General features: G+C 33.3%; 1 protein-coding gene across 9 annotated transcripts in view; it reads right to left on the reverse strand.

Annotated features, from left to right (window-relative positions):
• Positions 1-15,829, reverse strand: part of FUT8 (fucosyltransferase 8) — a 96,553-nt gene that overhangs the window by 41,247 nt on the left and 39,477 nt on the right. For 3 of the 9 annotated variants that reach the window (XM_038137217.1, XM_038137223.1, XM_038137215.1), the window contains exons 3-5: positions 13,129-13,223; positions 5,322-5,453; positions 3,566-3,986 (exon numbers count right to left, since the gene is read on the reverse strand). In XM_038137217.1, coding sequence (XP_037993145.1) covers positions 3,566-3,768 — 203 coding nt within the window. In that variant the 5' untranslated portion in view covers positions 3,769-3,986; positions 5,322-5,453; positions 13,129-13,223. Of the gene's footprint in view, positions 1-3,565; positions 3,987-5,321; positions 5,454-12,490; positions 12,541-13,128; positions 13,224-14,967; positions 15,096-15,829 lie in introns of those variants that run through there. The other 6 variants (XM_038137222.1, XM_038137220.1, XM_038137219.1 and 3 more) reach the window with 5 other exon arrangements.

A 15,829-nucleotide genomic window follows, 5' to 3' on the forward strand; every position in this document is an offset into this window, starting at 1 on the left:
TACAGTTTTGCAGTCACACCTACTACATTTGTAATAAGTGTCTTTGAAAGGGCTCTTCCATGTCTACTGGATATAGAAGAGTGAAAAAACAACCAATAAAAAAACCCTCAGATTTATTACTTTTTTACACCAATGAAATCTAGAATGCTTCTAAAATCAACCAGATCTGCTCACACAATATTGTTTATAATTATACACAGACTATGGTAACTCTTCAAACTCACTATACTACAATATTCATGCACATAATTTCTAAAACTCAGAAACTACAAAATACCTTTAATTCCATTTATATTCTGCATCATTAACATACATCTGTGCCTCTTTCTAGCCCACAAGCAAGGTTTTTACAAAGCATCATATTGACAAAAGTACACTAACTTCTCACCTAAGGCTTTTTAAATACACCATCATAAAAACTATGTGGTTCCTGATGCAATTTCAAGTTATCAGAAGTGCACCACAAAAGTATACTCAGTTCCTAAAGGAATATTTTTTTTGTTTCAGGCCATTTACAAAAAGATGTGACTGTCCCAACTTGCATTCTTGAAAAGGTACATCTTAGAAAATAAGAATCAAAATATATGCTCACCAAAAATCCTTGCAAAAATATGAACTACTCTTAACCAACATGAGTAATAAATTAGAAATACTTTTTAAATCATAAATTCATAAGAACATATTTTTTGAAATCAAACATGCAAACAGTTGCAGTGGAGTCGGAACCAGAATAACCCAAACAAGTACCTACCTCTGCCCTAAAACCCTAATTCTGTTCCTTACACATCTTGTGTGAAAAGAAGCAAGCAGGAGAAAAATTACAAAATTAGATATTATTTAAGCATCACAGAGGACAAAAGGGTTAAGCAAGATTTTAGAAAGCCTTTTCACAGATATGATCTTTGTTAAGTTTTGAATGGTTGGCTGTGCATGCACATAAGGTATGTTTCATAAGGTAGATTTTTGGTTTTCTTTTCTGTTGTTGTCTTTGGGGATGATAGGCTGCTACAAAAATTGGCAGCAAAGGAGGACTCAGATCTCAGGGTGCAAAGATCACTTCTTGTCATTGCATGTTGGCATTCATAAAGAGATGCAAAAAGCACAGTCCAGCTCCTGTTTTCAACCATCCCAGAGGACCGACACTGTGATAAGGAAGTCTGAGTTGTCTCAGGAACCCATTATAATGGGAAAGTCCAGGCAATTGAAATGTACTGAAATACATTTTACCATTTTAATTAACAATTAAAGACAAAATATCAATTTTCTCTAACTTCAAAATGGAAATTAAAGAACAACTTACACTTTTACTAAACTACTAATTCCTGTAACCACACCTGCCTCCTGCCCTAACTAGCTATCAATAATAGCACAACTATTCATTATGATAATTTTCTAACATCCACAAAACTTCTTTGCCCACTAAGATAAATTCAGTTAACCAGGAGCTTTTCACCAGGCAAAAGTTTTATCTAATCATGCCAAAATACTTTCACTAGTATAGTTAACTAGTATAGTTAATCAAATGTTTGCCTATTGTTCCAATTTTACAGGTAGGCACTCCCTTCTTGTATAAACCCCTCCACAAGTAACTTTAAGTTCTTATTTAGAATATTCCTAATTTCAGGAATTATCTAGCCCTGTTGCATACCATAATATATTCTCTGTTTTAACCACAAAAATTTTAATGTGCTGTTTTGTTCTCTAGATACAAAATCTTAGTGGAAAAGGGCAGCAAAACCAAGTTTTTACCTCATCCCTGTTATGAGCTCTATTGATGTAGAGAGTGTTGTCTTACCACTCAGATTTAACTGACACTATCAGTAATTAGAGTTTTCAGTACAAAGCAAAATATTCTAGCAATTAAATCATATTCAAATAATAGTTCCAGTCTTTCTGTCTTTGATCAGTGAAGCCCAAAATAAATTACGTCTTTATTTTAAGATGTAAACTGGAGCAAAAGTAATCTTTTCTGTCTAATTGGATTCCTGAAGTTAAGAGGTGTTTTGTTTCTATAATATATGTTCACAGCAGCAGTGATCTCTTCCAGGACACAGATATTCAATCCATGGACTGCTGGTTAATGCCTCATTTTAAACAGACACACTGCTACAAAACTATAAACGGGACAGTTTTAAAGCTAACAGCTATTTTCAACACAGCTTATTCTCTCTGGCAAAGAAATGACATACTAAAATTCTGTAACACATTATAATATAATACTTTAATAATACAGGTTGACCAGGATATTTCTAAAACCTATTTATGATGTTGCTATGTAAACAGCACCAAGGGTTTGGCACAGTAAAAATAATGAAAAGATCCTATATTGTTATGCATCATTTTCCTCAAAGTCCAGTATTTCACCAATCTCAGATTACTTCCAGAAAAAAACTATGCCTGAAGGTCTTTCAGTCCCAAGCTGGCTCACTCCTAAAGAGCACTGACTACTGAACGTGACATGAGTGGCTGTTCCACTGGTACTTAAAGTCATTTAGGCTTTCTCACACCAGAATTTCAAATTCTCCTTTGGTTATGATATACAAACACACTGAGGAAATGTCTCAGAAATATTGTTAAACAACATACTTCCAAAAAAGCTGAACGGAGTCCAGTCAACACAGTTTTGCATCTAATTCCAGCATCCTGACACCTTTAATGGAATCATAGAGAAGGAATGTGGAAATACTGTAGCATGTTTAGAGTAGATATAAACTGAGGTTTTTATTTTCATAAAGCATGGGAAATTATCAACAGTATAAGCTATTACTTAAAACTTGCCCACCAAAAATGTATTATTTATCTGAATATAAATAAGGTTAGTGAAATACTGAAAGGTACTTGGAAAAATCATGACTGCCTAAAATATAGTTTAGCCTCTGCTTAGCATCTCCTGCCTCTACTGCCTCCTTCTTGAGTGGCAAACAGTACCCTGCCACCAGTAAAATCATTTACTCTTCTAGCCACTGTGTAATTTGAACGGGTTATATTTCAATGACTGTGTAATTGTAAAAAAGGAGATGATCCTACTGTTTTACAAGTGTTTCTACAAGTTTAGCAGCAAGGCAAGGGAGAAAACTTAGATAAAAGAATTTGTATAATGCAGCAATCTATTGCAGATCATCTTCAGCAAGTCAGCATTTATCTTCAACAAGCTGTACAAATGTTTCCAGCAATTTTAAAATGAGCTCTTCCAATTACTGCATGCAGGAGTATAAAGAACTAGATGTTCTAATTTGTATGAATGTCATAATAATTGCACTTGTTTGAAGTTGGCATTGAGGGGTGAATCACCTACAGAACTCTGTTATTGTGACAGTAACACTTCCACACCATTAAATGACTCTTAAGTAATGATTACATTAGACCAGAACTAAATGTACATTATTTATTTAAAGGTTTTGCAATATATTTTCATCTACTTATAGCACAGATTAAAGCACTCATATATACTTTTAAATGTGAAATACAATTTTGCAAAAAACTCCCACAAATAATCCTTACAATTTAAATTCTATTTCATATTTCAAACATTTTCTGAGCAGTTGTAATTACTTTGAGATCCTACCTGAGAGATTCTGCCATGCGCCTTAAGTCTTCATTTTGCTGCTTTAACCGTTCCAGCTTAGCAAGGATCTTGGACAACTCCCGACTGGAGTGATCTGGGTGCTCGCTATCTCGTACCAGGTGCCCACCAATATAGAACAGCAAAGTTCCCCAAGCAAAGAGGATGAGCATAATCCAACGCCAGGAACCAGTCCATGGCCGCATTTTCAGAAGTTCAATTCACTCCAGAGCTGCTTCCACTCACAAAATAGCAAACATTTTCTTAGGTAGTACAAAGGTGGACAATTCCAGCTCGTCTGATTCAACACATTGTACCAGAGAAAAACTATTTTCAGCGTTTGTCTTACTGCAACTCCTTAAAGAAGATTCTCATAAGGCTGTACATAGAAAGCATTAATACTGCATCATTCTTCATTTATATTCTGCAGGAAAAAATAAAAATAAATCTGAAATTATAATTCTGATATGTAAAAATATAGTGGACTGCAACTGAGCTAAATGTATTGTCATTAACATTCAAGAATGACAATAGACAATGTTAGTACTTTCTGTCACAGAGACAAAAAAAAAAGCTTTTAACTTTCCACAGAACATTATGCTGAATTCACGAATGAATGACAAAGACTATGCAATTAATCCTGGCTTTGAAACAGCCAGAAGAAATGCTGCTTTTTATAAGAGAAATATTTACCATTTCATGTGTCATTTCAGACATTAAAATACCTTAAAAGCCACTCTGGTAAACTTAACATTTTGCTTTACTATCAACAAATAGCTTTTATTTTATTACAAATACATCTTCATTTCTTTCACTTTCATCACCTTTTTTCTCTATTTTTATCATGACTGCCACTCTAACAAATGAGTTATAGCCATTTTAACAGTATATTCTGTTATTTGCATGTATTTAAAAATCTGGCATGACTTTAGAAACACTTCTCTGCGGCTTCAAAACTATCAAACCTATTTTGACAAGTTTTTATTATTAAAACTATAAAAAAAAAGAAAAAATTCTCCAAAGGTAATACCTTCTCTCACAAAAAAAACCCCACCATGCCACCTTAAAAAATGCAAAATCACTTCAACTCATTTTCTACTTGGCAAAATATTCTACTAGGGAACAAATTTCCTCATCTATCTAGATCAAATTTTAACTGACAGCACATCCAGAGTCTTCTTTAAGTACTTCTCCCCTCTATTCCTCCTTCTCAGCAATGTAACACTTCTACCTTTTTTAAAGGGCACATATATACCATTCTGACTCAATTTTGAAAGTAACCCATTTTTTGAATTATCAAATCTCTAAATCCAGGGTATTTCCTCTGAGATACCATCCACATTAACCTTCTCCCAAATTATTCTTTTCTGTTTGATCCTTCTTTCACCTTAACTTCTTTTTAATTTCATTTAGTTATTTTATTCTGTTCCCACTCTTTAAAGTCTAGAGCAAAATCTTCCCAAATTGCAATAACTTCCAAACTCATCCACTTATGGAAATATGCCTGGAGCACACACTTCCAGATACAATAACTCTAACCTTAAAAATGCTTAGTGTTTTCAACAGCACTGAAAATGCTGAAAAATTTCTCACGTTATCTTGAGAAGAGGGGTAGTTTGTATATGTTTAAAAGAAGCAAAAAAAAATCCACTTATGACTAGTAAGATGGGACACAATTGTTTATAGAGTACTTTGCAAGAAAAATATTGACTTTTTTTCCAACCTGTTTTTCATAAAATATAAGCTTAAGAAAACTCACAAATTGAGTATCTTCTTCATCAGAGGCAGCGTTGGTCTGTCTCAAACAACAGTGTTAGTAGACCAGACAATCAAAAATCCACAAAATTGATATAACAAGTCATCAGGAACAGATGGTATTCTTCCAACAGTTCTAAAGAAGTTAAAGAATGCAATAGTTTAATTATTAACAGAGGTGTGCAACCTCTTACTCATAATGACTTTGTAGCAAGGGAATGGAAAATTTAAAAAGTAAACTAAATTATTTCTAAGGTCTACAGCATGGAACAATGCTGCAATTACAGACCAGGAAGAAAATATATTGTGTCAGCCAAACTGGCAGAAATAAGAAGATGAAATAAATCTGCAGACATAAGGATGAAAGTAATCAAAGTATAAAAGCACTAACATTACTCTTAGAAAGACAAATTGTGTCCCATAAATTTATTAAAGCTCCTTTGAAGATGTAAACAAACACACAGGCAAGACAGAACCAGTTCTAATTGTCAGGCAATTGATTTGGTCAATTGTGTTTTCAAATGGCATTCAACAAGATTCCCAAATTGTTCCAAAAACCTAAGCTGCATGGAAGAAGAAAGATCGTCATGTGAGTGCCCACCCCATTAGAAGAGAAGAAATGTACAGTAAGACCAGACAATCAGTTTAAGTGGAAAGAATGAGCAGGGACCTCTCTGCACTCACAGCAGACTCCATACAGCTTGACTCATTCATAAGCGTTTGGGAAACAAGGTGAAACATGAAGTGAAAAAGTCTGATAGCAATGATCTGGAGGTCATCAAGATATTTAATGAGGAAAAAATCAAAAATGGGGGGAAAAATGGAGAAAAAATTATCAGTTCATCAGTGAGCAGAGTTGTGTATAAATGACCTTTGAGGCCCATTACATATGGGCTTTAGCTGTGATTGGTAATTATATGAAATATCAGTTCAGCATTGGGCTAAATGCAACAAAATCTTCACAGGTTTTATCAGATTTCTATCAATCTCTGAAGATGTCATTGTTCTTTTCATAAGTTAGGTAACAGTAGAATTAAATATAAAGTACAGATGCCAAACTAGCTGAATGAATAGGAAGAACATTCTGAAAAAAACACTTAAAAGCCAGTATCTCAAATGTGGTGTATCTAATTATACATGAGTTCCAACAGCACTTAACTATCAGCTTGGTGCTGTAATGCGGCTTTCCCATGAATTCGTTTATTTCATGCTGTTCTGGAAATGCAAAATGTCAACGTATTTGACATTTCGTCAAAGTATTTGACATTCCAGGGATGAGATACCAAGTACCCCTGGATGTGCCCTCCCTGGAAGAGTTCAAAGCCAGGCTGGATGGGACTTTGAGCAACCTGATCTAGTGGCATCCCTGCTCATGGCAGGGCAGTTGGACTTAAATGATCTTTAAGGTTCCTTCCAACCAAACCATTCTATCATTCTGCAATTCATTATTTCAAAGGTCACACAAGATCTTTATATAAATCAAACCAAAGGAAAAATCATCACATTTTTAAAACTGTTCAATTTTTATAGTTTGTCTCAGGTTTCTGAAAGATCTCCACATGCAAACGCATGCCACAGCTATCTGTCTGACAGAAAGTCAAGATGTAATGTCAATATTTATACTTGTTTAATTTTCTACAGCTGTTTATGAGGTTTCATACTGTAAACGAAGCTCAAGACTGCCAAGACTGAAAGTATGAGCCTTGAGTTAGAAAAAAACCCCACAGCAGCAGCCCACAAATGCAGCAATTCAAACCTGTCATGGATCATAACATGGTTATTAACACCATCTGACACTGAACTACTAAATAAGAGTCCACCAAACCTAAAAGGTGGGGCAGAGCAGTACCAATAAATATATTTTATTAAACAGGAGACAGAAAAATACCTAAATAGCAGTTATTAGTGATATTATAAATTTATGTTATAATTATATAGTGAAAGTCCTTTATCTAGGAATGTTATGTTCGTTTTATTTTACCAGAGAAAGTCATGAATTTTAATTTAGTAGTTAGCTGTCCCCTTAGATTTACCATGATTTCTTGTCTTACATTTGATTAGATTTACTCATAAACTTGCATTTTCCAGGGCATAAATACATCACATAATATATTGGTAATTAGCTAATTTTTTTCCTTCAATTTTAGATTAATTCTTGTTTCCTTTCCAGGGGAACCTGAGAATGGTCGACTACATTCTTACAATGTTACTCTCTAAAATAATGTAAAAAAAAAAAATCTCTTATCTCTTTCCAAAAGCTGGATGTATGGAATGAAAAATAATGTGTTCCTCTATTCTTCCCAGCAGCTCTAGAGCAATATTTAGAGCTAATTTTCTGAACAAATTTCATCACTACACACAGTTAAGAGAGTTTTTCAACCTGATCCCTCAGGTAAATCATCTCCCATTTATAAGAGCCCAGCTAGCAACCACAGAAATCCCAGTCACAGGTGCTAGGCACGGATGGAAAGGCAAAGCTCAGCACAAGCAGCAGCTTCCATCGGTACAGTAAATCAAAGCCAGCTTTTAATGCCAGTATCAGTGTGGGACTACAGATGCCACAGGGAAATTGGTAACCTTCAGTCATTCCTCAATGTATGCTTGTAAAGACACAACTTTTAGCTGCCATGAAATAAAGCAGTTTGGTATGACATTAACAGTGCAAAATCTTCCATATACAAATTTAAAAGGTCTCCTGGTTCCCTGAGAGAGAAGATGAAGAGACTACAGATAACTATAAAATTTTCTCAACATAATGAGAAATAAACATTGATGTTGATTAAAATGAATGCTTTTTGGTTTTAAATGCAGAAGTTCTCTATCACTCCTTACAAATTGATTTGTTTCTTCAGCTACTAAAGACATCAAACCAATATCAGGAAAAAGTTTTGTAGAATAAGAATGAAATAGCATTAAAATCAAATGCTGAGTTGAAAGCATCACATACAGTAAGCTATTTTTCAGGTTTAATTTAATCTTGTAGGTTTATTATTAAAAGTCACTATGAAATTTGCAGCATTATCTAATGAAAAAAAATAGGTCTAGTAAGTAGTGGCTACCATAAATCATTGGGAATACATAATGTTCAATGCAACAGCTGAATGAAAAATAACACTGTGAGAAAGGAACTCAAGTTAAAATTTATTTATTCTAAGTGCATAGCACAGAAAATGTGGTTAGTGTCACAAACTTATTTAGACTCCATGAAGAGGAGACAGAATATTTACCTAAAATAAGGGTCTGCTTCAAGCCTTAACTGGGAAATCAAATTGTGCATACTACACAGGTAAGGCACAGCTGATTGCAAGAATGTGAAAAACTTTTGTTGCCAAATTAACAGGAAAAATTTGGTCAAAAAACAACATTGCTGCAATGGAATGCACTGAATGACTAAGTGAAAACAACTAAATGAAACACTAAAGAGACTTGATTAAAATGATAACTAAAGAAAGTGACTGAAGCATAGCACCAATATCTTAATGAGAAATAATGTGCATCCATGTCTAAGTTATTTTGCTATAGGAAAAAAACCAAAAAACAACAACCACCGAAAATACTACCTTTCTTCATCTTGCTCCCACAAAGCCTTCAAGTTATTTTAAAGCTTTAAAAGATACTTGAGAATTAAAAAATTTAATAGCTGAATACTATGTAGTTTCAAATGAAAGGACATCTTCTATGGCCTAAATAAGTTCTTTTTAATGCGCTATTTCAAACATGCTTTCAATAGTAAATTCAGTGACGCAGTGTGTATTTTCTCCTTGTGTATTTTTTCTTCCTACAGAATTACAGCCCCAGATTAGCATTATGATTTTTCTTGGCAATGTACAGTTTCAAGTTATTTTAGATTCAATTCAAAGCAAACTAAGCAAGTCTACTTTTGGCTCAACCACCTACTGGACTAGGAAAAAAGTGTACCTTATGTAAGCTGAAAAGGAGAAAATTACTCAAGAAGTAAAACACACACATCACTATAGCTAACATATACAGGATTATATTTAAGGCATGTACATCACCTAAAATTGTACAATGTACAAAACATGAAATTCATTCCATTTTAAGAGCTATCACAATGACTTACCATTAACTGTGAAACCCTCAAAAACCATGCTACACCAGACATACAACTTACACTGAACTCTCAGAACATTGTTAGTTTCCCTTAAAAGTAAACTTAAACTAGCATTTTTAGGATTTCATATTTTTTAAGATTTCACTAACAAAAATTACCCTCTTAGGAAAGTATTCTACTCTAAGTAATGTTAGCCTGTTGTACTCTCATAAAAATGAAAATTAAAACCAACTTTCTGATTCCAGTTCCTATTTAAGAATAATGTGATGGCACAGCCTCTGACAAAGGATTAGAGCCTAAGGAAATAATCCTTTTAGGATATTAAAATAAAACTAAGGATCAAAGGACAAAAGTAACAAGAAAATCCTTCTGTAGTGTTTGATAAAAATAAGCAAACCTTACAAATATTATTCACGGTGTATGCAATGCATTCTTTATGAAGACTTACATAGTAATTGAATCAAAATTCTGCACGTAACACATGGCATTGCTGGTGTCTTGTATGAACCAACACTTGCTTTTCTCTCTTGGACCTGCCTAGTGTGATGTATCCCAAAATAGGATCTCTCTTTTCATGACCACTTTGCTCTGGCAGTCAGCAACCATTTTACAAGGACATAATATATTCAAACCTTTTTGCATCTCTCTCTCTTCAAATTTATAAGCTCCTATCTTATATACAGAAATTCTTATTTTTCATCCTTTTTATGTTATTACACTTTATCCCATTCTACCACTGCAGTATACCACATATTTTTCTGACCCCATCAGAACTCTCTTCTATTTTGTGACCTATATTTCATTATAGACTATTATATTTTTGTGACATTGTCACTACTGAAAACATCCAAGATGAATAACACATGTAATCAATTGCACCAACAGGGTCTCTCCTCCAGGCTGATACTCTTCCTTGCAGCACAAGTCCCTGTCACTTCATCCCTTCCGCTACTTCCTTTTCCAACAAATGATTCTATTTTTCATCCACAATTTCTCTCACTCAATATAGACCTTTCTGTGTGCCAAGAAATGCTGAAAGGGATAGATACACATTATCTCCCCAACTGTGTTTCATTGGGAAATTGACCCCATTGAAAAAGTAAGTAAGTAAATCCAAAATAATACAGATCAAAAAATCTTTGATAACAAATCTATGCTGCATTTATCTAATTTCCCATTTATATTTACCTCTACTTTGTTAACCATCATTCTTTGACATTTTTCTCCATGCTTTGCATACTACTATGATCAAGCCAGGACTGGTAATTAATTCTAATTCTAGCATTCATATATATCAATCCCAAGAGACCTTTTCCCATTTAGTTGCAAACATTTTTAGAATCGTGACTGGAAACAATTTGGAAAGCATTTCACTCATCTATAACTTTTTAATTACCTTTATTAACATACAAATTATATCTATTATTTCCTTCAACCAGAGAACAGAAACCCATTGACAGAGCATGTATTAATGTTTGTGTTCTAAAAGTATCCAGAATGAAGTTCACTTAGTTTCCTAGTCAAGCTCACTGGTTTAGTTATATTTTTTTCTCCCCATAAAAACTATCCACTTCCTCTTTTTTCTGGAACAAGGGCATAAAATCCCACATATATACTCAATTATTGTAGAAATTTACTTCTTTTTTCATAACTTCTATTCACATATATCAGAGGCCATAAGTAGACACACTCATTAGACTCACTCACTATTTACTTGTACATCCATAACTACCTCTTTCCTAGTGTTTCCCTCTGTAAAAGTCTAATTTTATATCTGTACAGATTGCTCTGAGCAATTTGCATGATATTCTCTTCATATAGTCCCTTATACTTGTACATGAATAAATACAGTCTATGCATCTGATACAATCTGCAGATTATTCTCAAATTAAACATTTGAGAAGGAGGAGATGGTACTGAGGGACCTCCTTAACTGTCAAAGCTGCAGGCCCACTCATTTGGTTAGAAAACAAAATCTTTACCAATCAGAACGAGCTTTGGAGAAAGACACAATGTGATTTATCCTTCCTGAAATTTCACTGAAGAGGTTCTGTCATGGAATATAGAAGCTTGATTATTTTTCAGACTTACAGAGATTATGAAGAAGGTAAATTAATAGGACTTGAGGAATTAAAACCTCGAGTCTAAAACCAAGATTATCAACTTGAGAAGAGTCACCCAAAGAGCCATGGAGAAGCTTTAGCGCAATATATATTACAAAACAGATAAAACATTCAAAGAACGAGAATGCAGGAGAAGATTCTGGTATTATTTTGGAGCTTATAGTGTGTATTTGATGTAAAATGCTCAGCTGAGCAGCACAGAAACTGTTTTCAATTTAAAGGGCATTTTATACCTGAAAACAACTTTGCAAAAATTTGAAATGAAAACACCTTCAGAATGGAAGGCAGAGGAATAAATAGACAAATATTCAGAATGACCAATCAGTAATCTTGTGCCAAATTTCTTTTTCTTTTAGGAAGCCAATATTTACTGATGCAACCAAAATAAATCAACAGGATGAGCACATGTAGAATACAAAGCAAGAGATCATCAACAGCTCAAGAGTTGCTGCATTTGCAACCAAAGCAGCATGAATAATTTCCCTAAAAAGACACAACAGAGATCACCAAACCAAGGTGGGTACTGCTTTTTTCAAGTTCTTAAGGTGGTGTGTAGCAAAAAAACTGAAGCTGAGAGAATAGTAAGTGAAATTTCCCGCACAAGTTCAATCAGAATCATGTAGGAAAGTAATTAAGGAATGTATGCAATTATTTCCTATAAGCCTCCTCCTCCTCCATCAGTGATCCCTAACTACCACAAATACCTCAGCTGTTATCAAGAATAATGATCTTTGAAGCACTGAACAAGGTCTTAGTTCTTTCAACCCAAAATAATTTCTAATATTACTTTCTATTTTATTATATTCCTTTACATTGACTCCTTGCTGTTCAAAATGGTACAAATTACTCAGGTAATTTCTGGATTTTTATCCTTTGCAAGTCTAAATATCCACCATTAAGAAAAAAACAGAACTAAAACCAAAACAAAATGAAGACAAAACAAACAAAAAAAAGCCCACCAAACCAAAACCCACATACTTAGAAAGTTTCACATTAATAAATCAATCAGATGTTAATGGAAATGATACCTAAAAAAAAAAAAAAAGTATTTATATTTAAAAGTATTTTATATTTGCATCAAACATTTGTATTTATTATAATAAATACAAATGTTTGATGCAAAATTTTTGAGAAAGTAGAAAAAAATTGATTCAGAATATCTAGAAAAATACATCTGCAGGACAATTGCTCGTTATTAATTTTTCATGACCAAAAAAACAGTTCATTATTAAAAGTTCTCATGATAGCTTATTTTATACAACATGTCACATTGGATTAAATTCCTTGTATTTAGTGCATCACATGGTCACACTGGTGAAAGTGCAGCAAAAAGTGTCAGTGAAGTCTCCATCCTGGGAGACTGGGAAAAGACCCAAGCAATGAACTTCAATCAACTCTACCTTGATCACTGGTCTTGGGCTAGAAGATCCCCAAAGAAACTTCCTAAAGCCAGCTATGATTCCATGAAACAAAATAACTTTTACAGCTTTTGGTGTGTAAAAAATATAATTCTAAAAGGCATAACATGCAAACATACTATGCATTTTATCAGCCACATAAACAGCAGTACATTTTACAAAATCCTAACTTCGTAACACGTATGAAGAATGGCTCACCCTGTCTGTGACAGAAGGAAGGAAACACAACTGCATCATGGAGGTTGGAGGTTAACATGTAATTCCACTATTCCAGCAGTCAGTGAGATTAGTAACTGTTTGAAAGAAAAAAGAAATCCCTTTAATTTCACATTCTGTAAGAACAACGTCCTTTTGATTTACTCTTCATCATAACAGTGAGAAAGAATCTAATGTTTTCTTTTAAAATACCACATTTTCTATTTGTTATTTAGCTAATCACAGATTATCCACTAAGATCAATCACTCAATCAGAATATTTTTAACTACCATCTTTCATTATATCTAGATTAAGATGCAATGTGATCTAGCAACCATAGAATTAAATCAAAGAATATTTTAGGCTCTGTATTGATTTTATGAGTACATTTTACAAGTCAGTCTCACCAGGCCCCAGTTTTCCTTGTCAATATTTGCCAACTTCAAAATTATGTTTGAAGTTGATTCATTAATATTTACAGATATCATCAAATTTGCAGCTGAAAGATGTTATACATGTTGAATGAAAGATATAAATCTGCATTATCAATTAAAGCAGTTCAGCCATTTAGCAGTTTTGTCAAATAATTGTTTACCCATCTCTAAGCATTACTTCCTGTTCAAAATGTCAGGCAAAACTTTGAAATGGAAAAAAATTTTTAAAAAAATCCAAGATAGAATATTTAACCTTAATTTTAATAAAATTAATAGAAGAGTATTCATATATTCTCTCAAATTTTTATCATTAATGGACTTTTACCATTTATAAAAATTGTGAATATGTTAAGGAAACCTTGGAAAGAATTTTCTTTCAATCAAAATTTTAAAAGTCACTAGAATAATCACTGGAAAAAGCACAGATCTGGAAACTTGGAGAAAACAAAATACAAATAAGTTGAACAGCTCTTTAAAAGTATTCCACAGCAAAAGAATACAACTTCCAAAATTTCAAGGAAATTACTGCTATCTTCCAAAGAAACATAAGCTTTCTTCATGCAGTTCAAGGCTCAAAGGCACTGAATTAACTGTGAGCAAGCAGAAGCAACAGCATACTCACAATGATAATGTGGGCAGAAAAAACCTTGTAAAAATTCTTTTTCCTTTTCCTCTTTCTTCTCTATTCACTGAGTTTGCAAAACTTAAAATGTTAATTATCCTGTTACTCTAATAAAACTGAGCACTTTTTCAATTGAAAACATTTGGTTTCCTTTGAAGAGCTAATTACATAGAGAATGCCTAAGGTGAACCACATAAAAATTATGGCAAATTCAGGGTCCTATGTCCCTGTAGTTACTAAATGTATTTCTACTTGGAAGAAAAAAACCCCAAAGCACACACATACAATAACAAAAAACACAATGGAGTCAAGTACTAATCCTACTTCAACTACATAGCTTCTGGTCAGAGATAAAAAACAAACTATCAAAACATCAATTTAGGTACTTTTAGTATCAGAGACCAAATATTCCTCCAAATTATGCTACATGAAAACCTAAAGGTTCAGTTATCACAACAGCAGTGGCTCAGAGGAGTCCATACCCACAGCACTTGGGAGCTTTTAAGCAGAAGCTATACAGAGAACACTTACCTTGAAAGAGTTTATCAGGAGTTAAGAATCTAATCAGAAGTAATTACTTTTCTAAACTAGATAAAAGAATCAACAGTACATCAACAGTAACAAATACAGTTCAAAAATAATAAGCACTCCCTCAGATACAGTAATAAATATAAGTGCTCATAGTTCTTGTAGCATATTACATTTGAAAGCTTCAAAAAAGATACAGTCATTTCTCTTTTTTTTTTCTAAATCAATGTTACTTTGAACAAAAGAGGGAATTGTACCTTGAAAGAAGAAGAGCAGTGTACTTGACAAATACATACAAGATTTTCTGTCAAACAGACAAAAACTTATTGGTGATTCTTCTTTTAGAATGATAAAAGAATCAATTACAGAAACAATGCTCTCCTCCAAGGAAATTGCATATATGGATTCATTTTAATAAGCAATGGATAAAACAGTCTTCACCTTTACAGTCCTTCTTAACTACTAGGATAATACATTAACCAGAAATACAGTGAAGTGAGAAGTTACCTTTGTTTAATCTGAACTAATGAAATGTCTTTGTAAGATAAAAATTACCTCAGAAAATGAATAGGACAATCACATGATAGCAAAGGCTTCTTTTCTATTGTTTACTTACTGTATTGACTCCATAGAACCCTATTCTAATAAAACCCCAGCTGATGAATAATAAAAATTCAAACCTCTAACATCAAGCATGATCTTCCTCCACAGTAATAAGTTAATAATCTACTGATAATCCTTGCAGAAGCCTCATTCCAAACAAAACCACGAAGAGAATGAACAGACTATGGAAGTTAGAAGGACATAACTTCCATGTTATAAAAAGAAAGAATTTGTGACATTGAATTGTTTTTTACACATGCAAATAAACACATAACAAACTCTGAGAATTAGGAGTTCTACCAGGATAAATTTGGCTCATGAGGTAGGAGAAAGTACTTCCTAAACAAATAAGTGCAAAACAGATAAACAGATTATTTGAAACAGATTATTTCATTAAGTAAAGAATTCCAAATTGCTTACTCCCTTTTAATTAAAGCACCAAAAATGCTTTCAAAAATATACAGTAGCTGAATCCAGAAGCTGAACAGAATAGGGTTTTCTGCCCTGCATTAGCCA

The sequence above is a fragment of the Motacilla alba genome, chromosome 5 (assembly GCF_015832195.1).
Source record: "Motacilla alba alba isolate MOTALB_02 chromosome 5, Motacilla_alba_V1.0_pri, whole genome shotgun sequence".
In the NCBI taxonomy this organism is placed as follows: domain Eukaryota; kingdom Metazoa; phylum Chordata; class Aves; order Passeriformes; family Motacillidae; genus Motacilla; species Motacilla alba.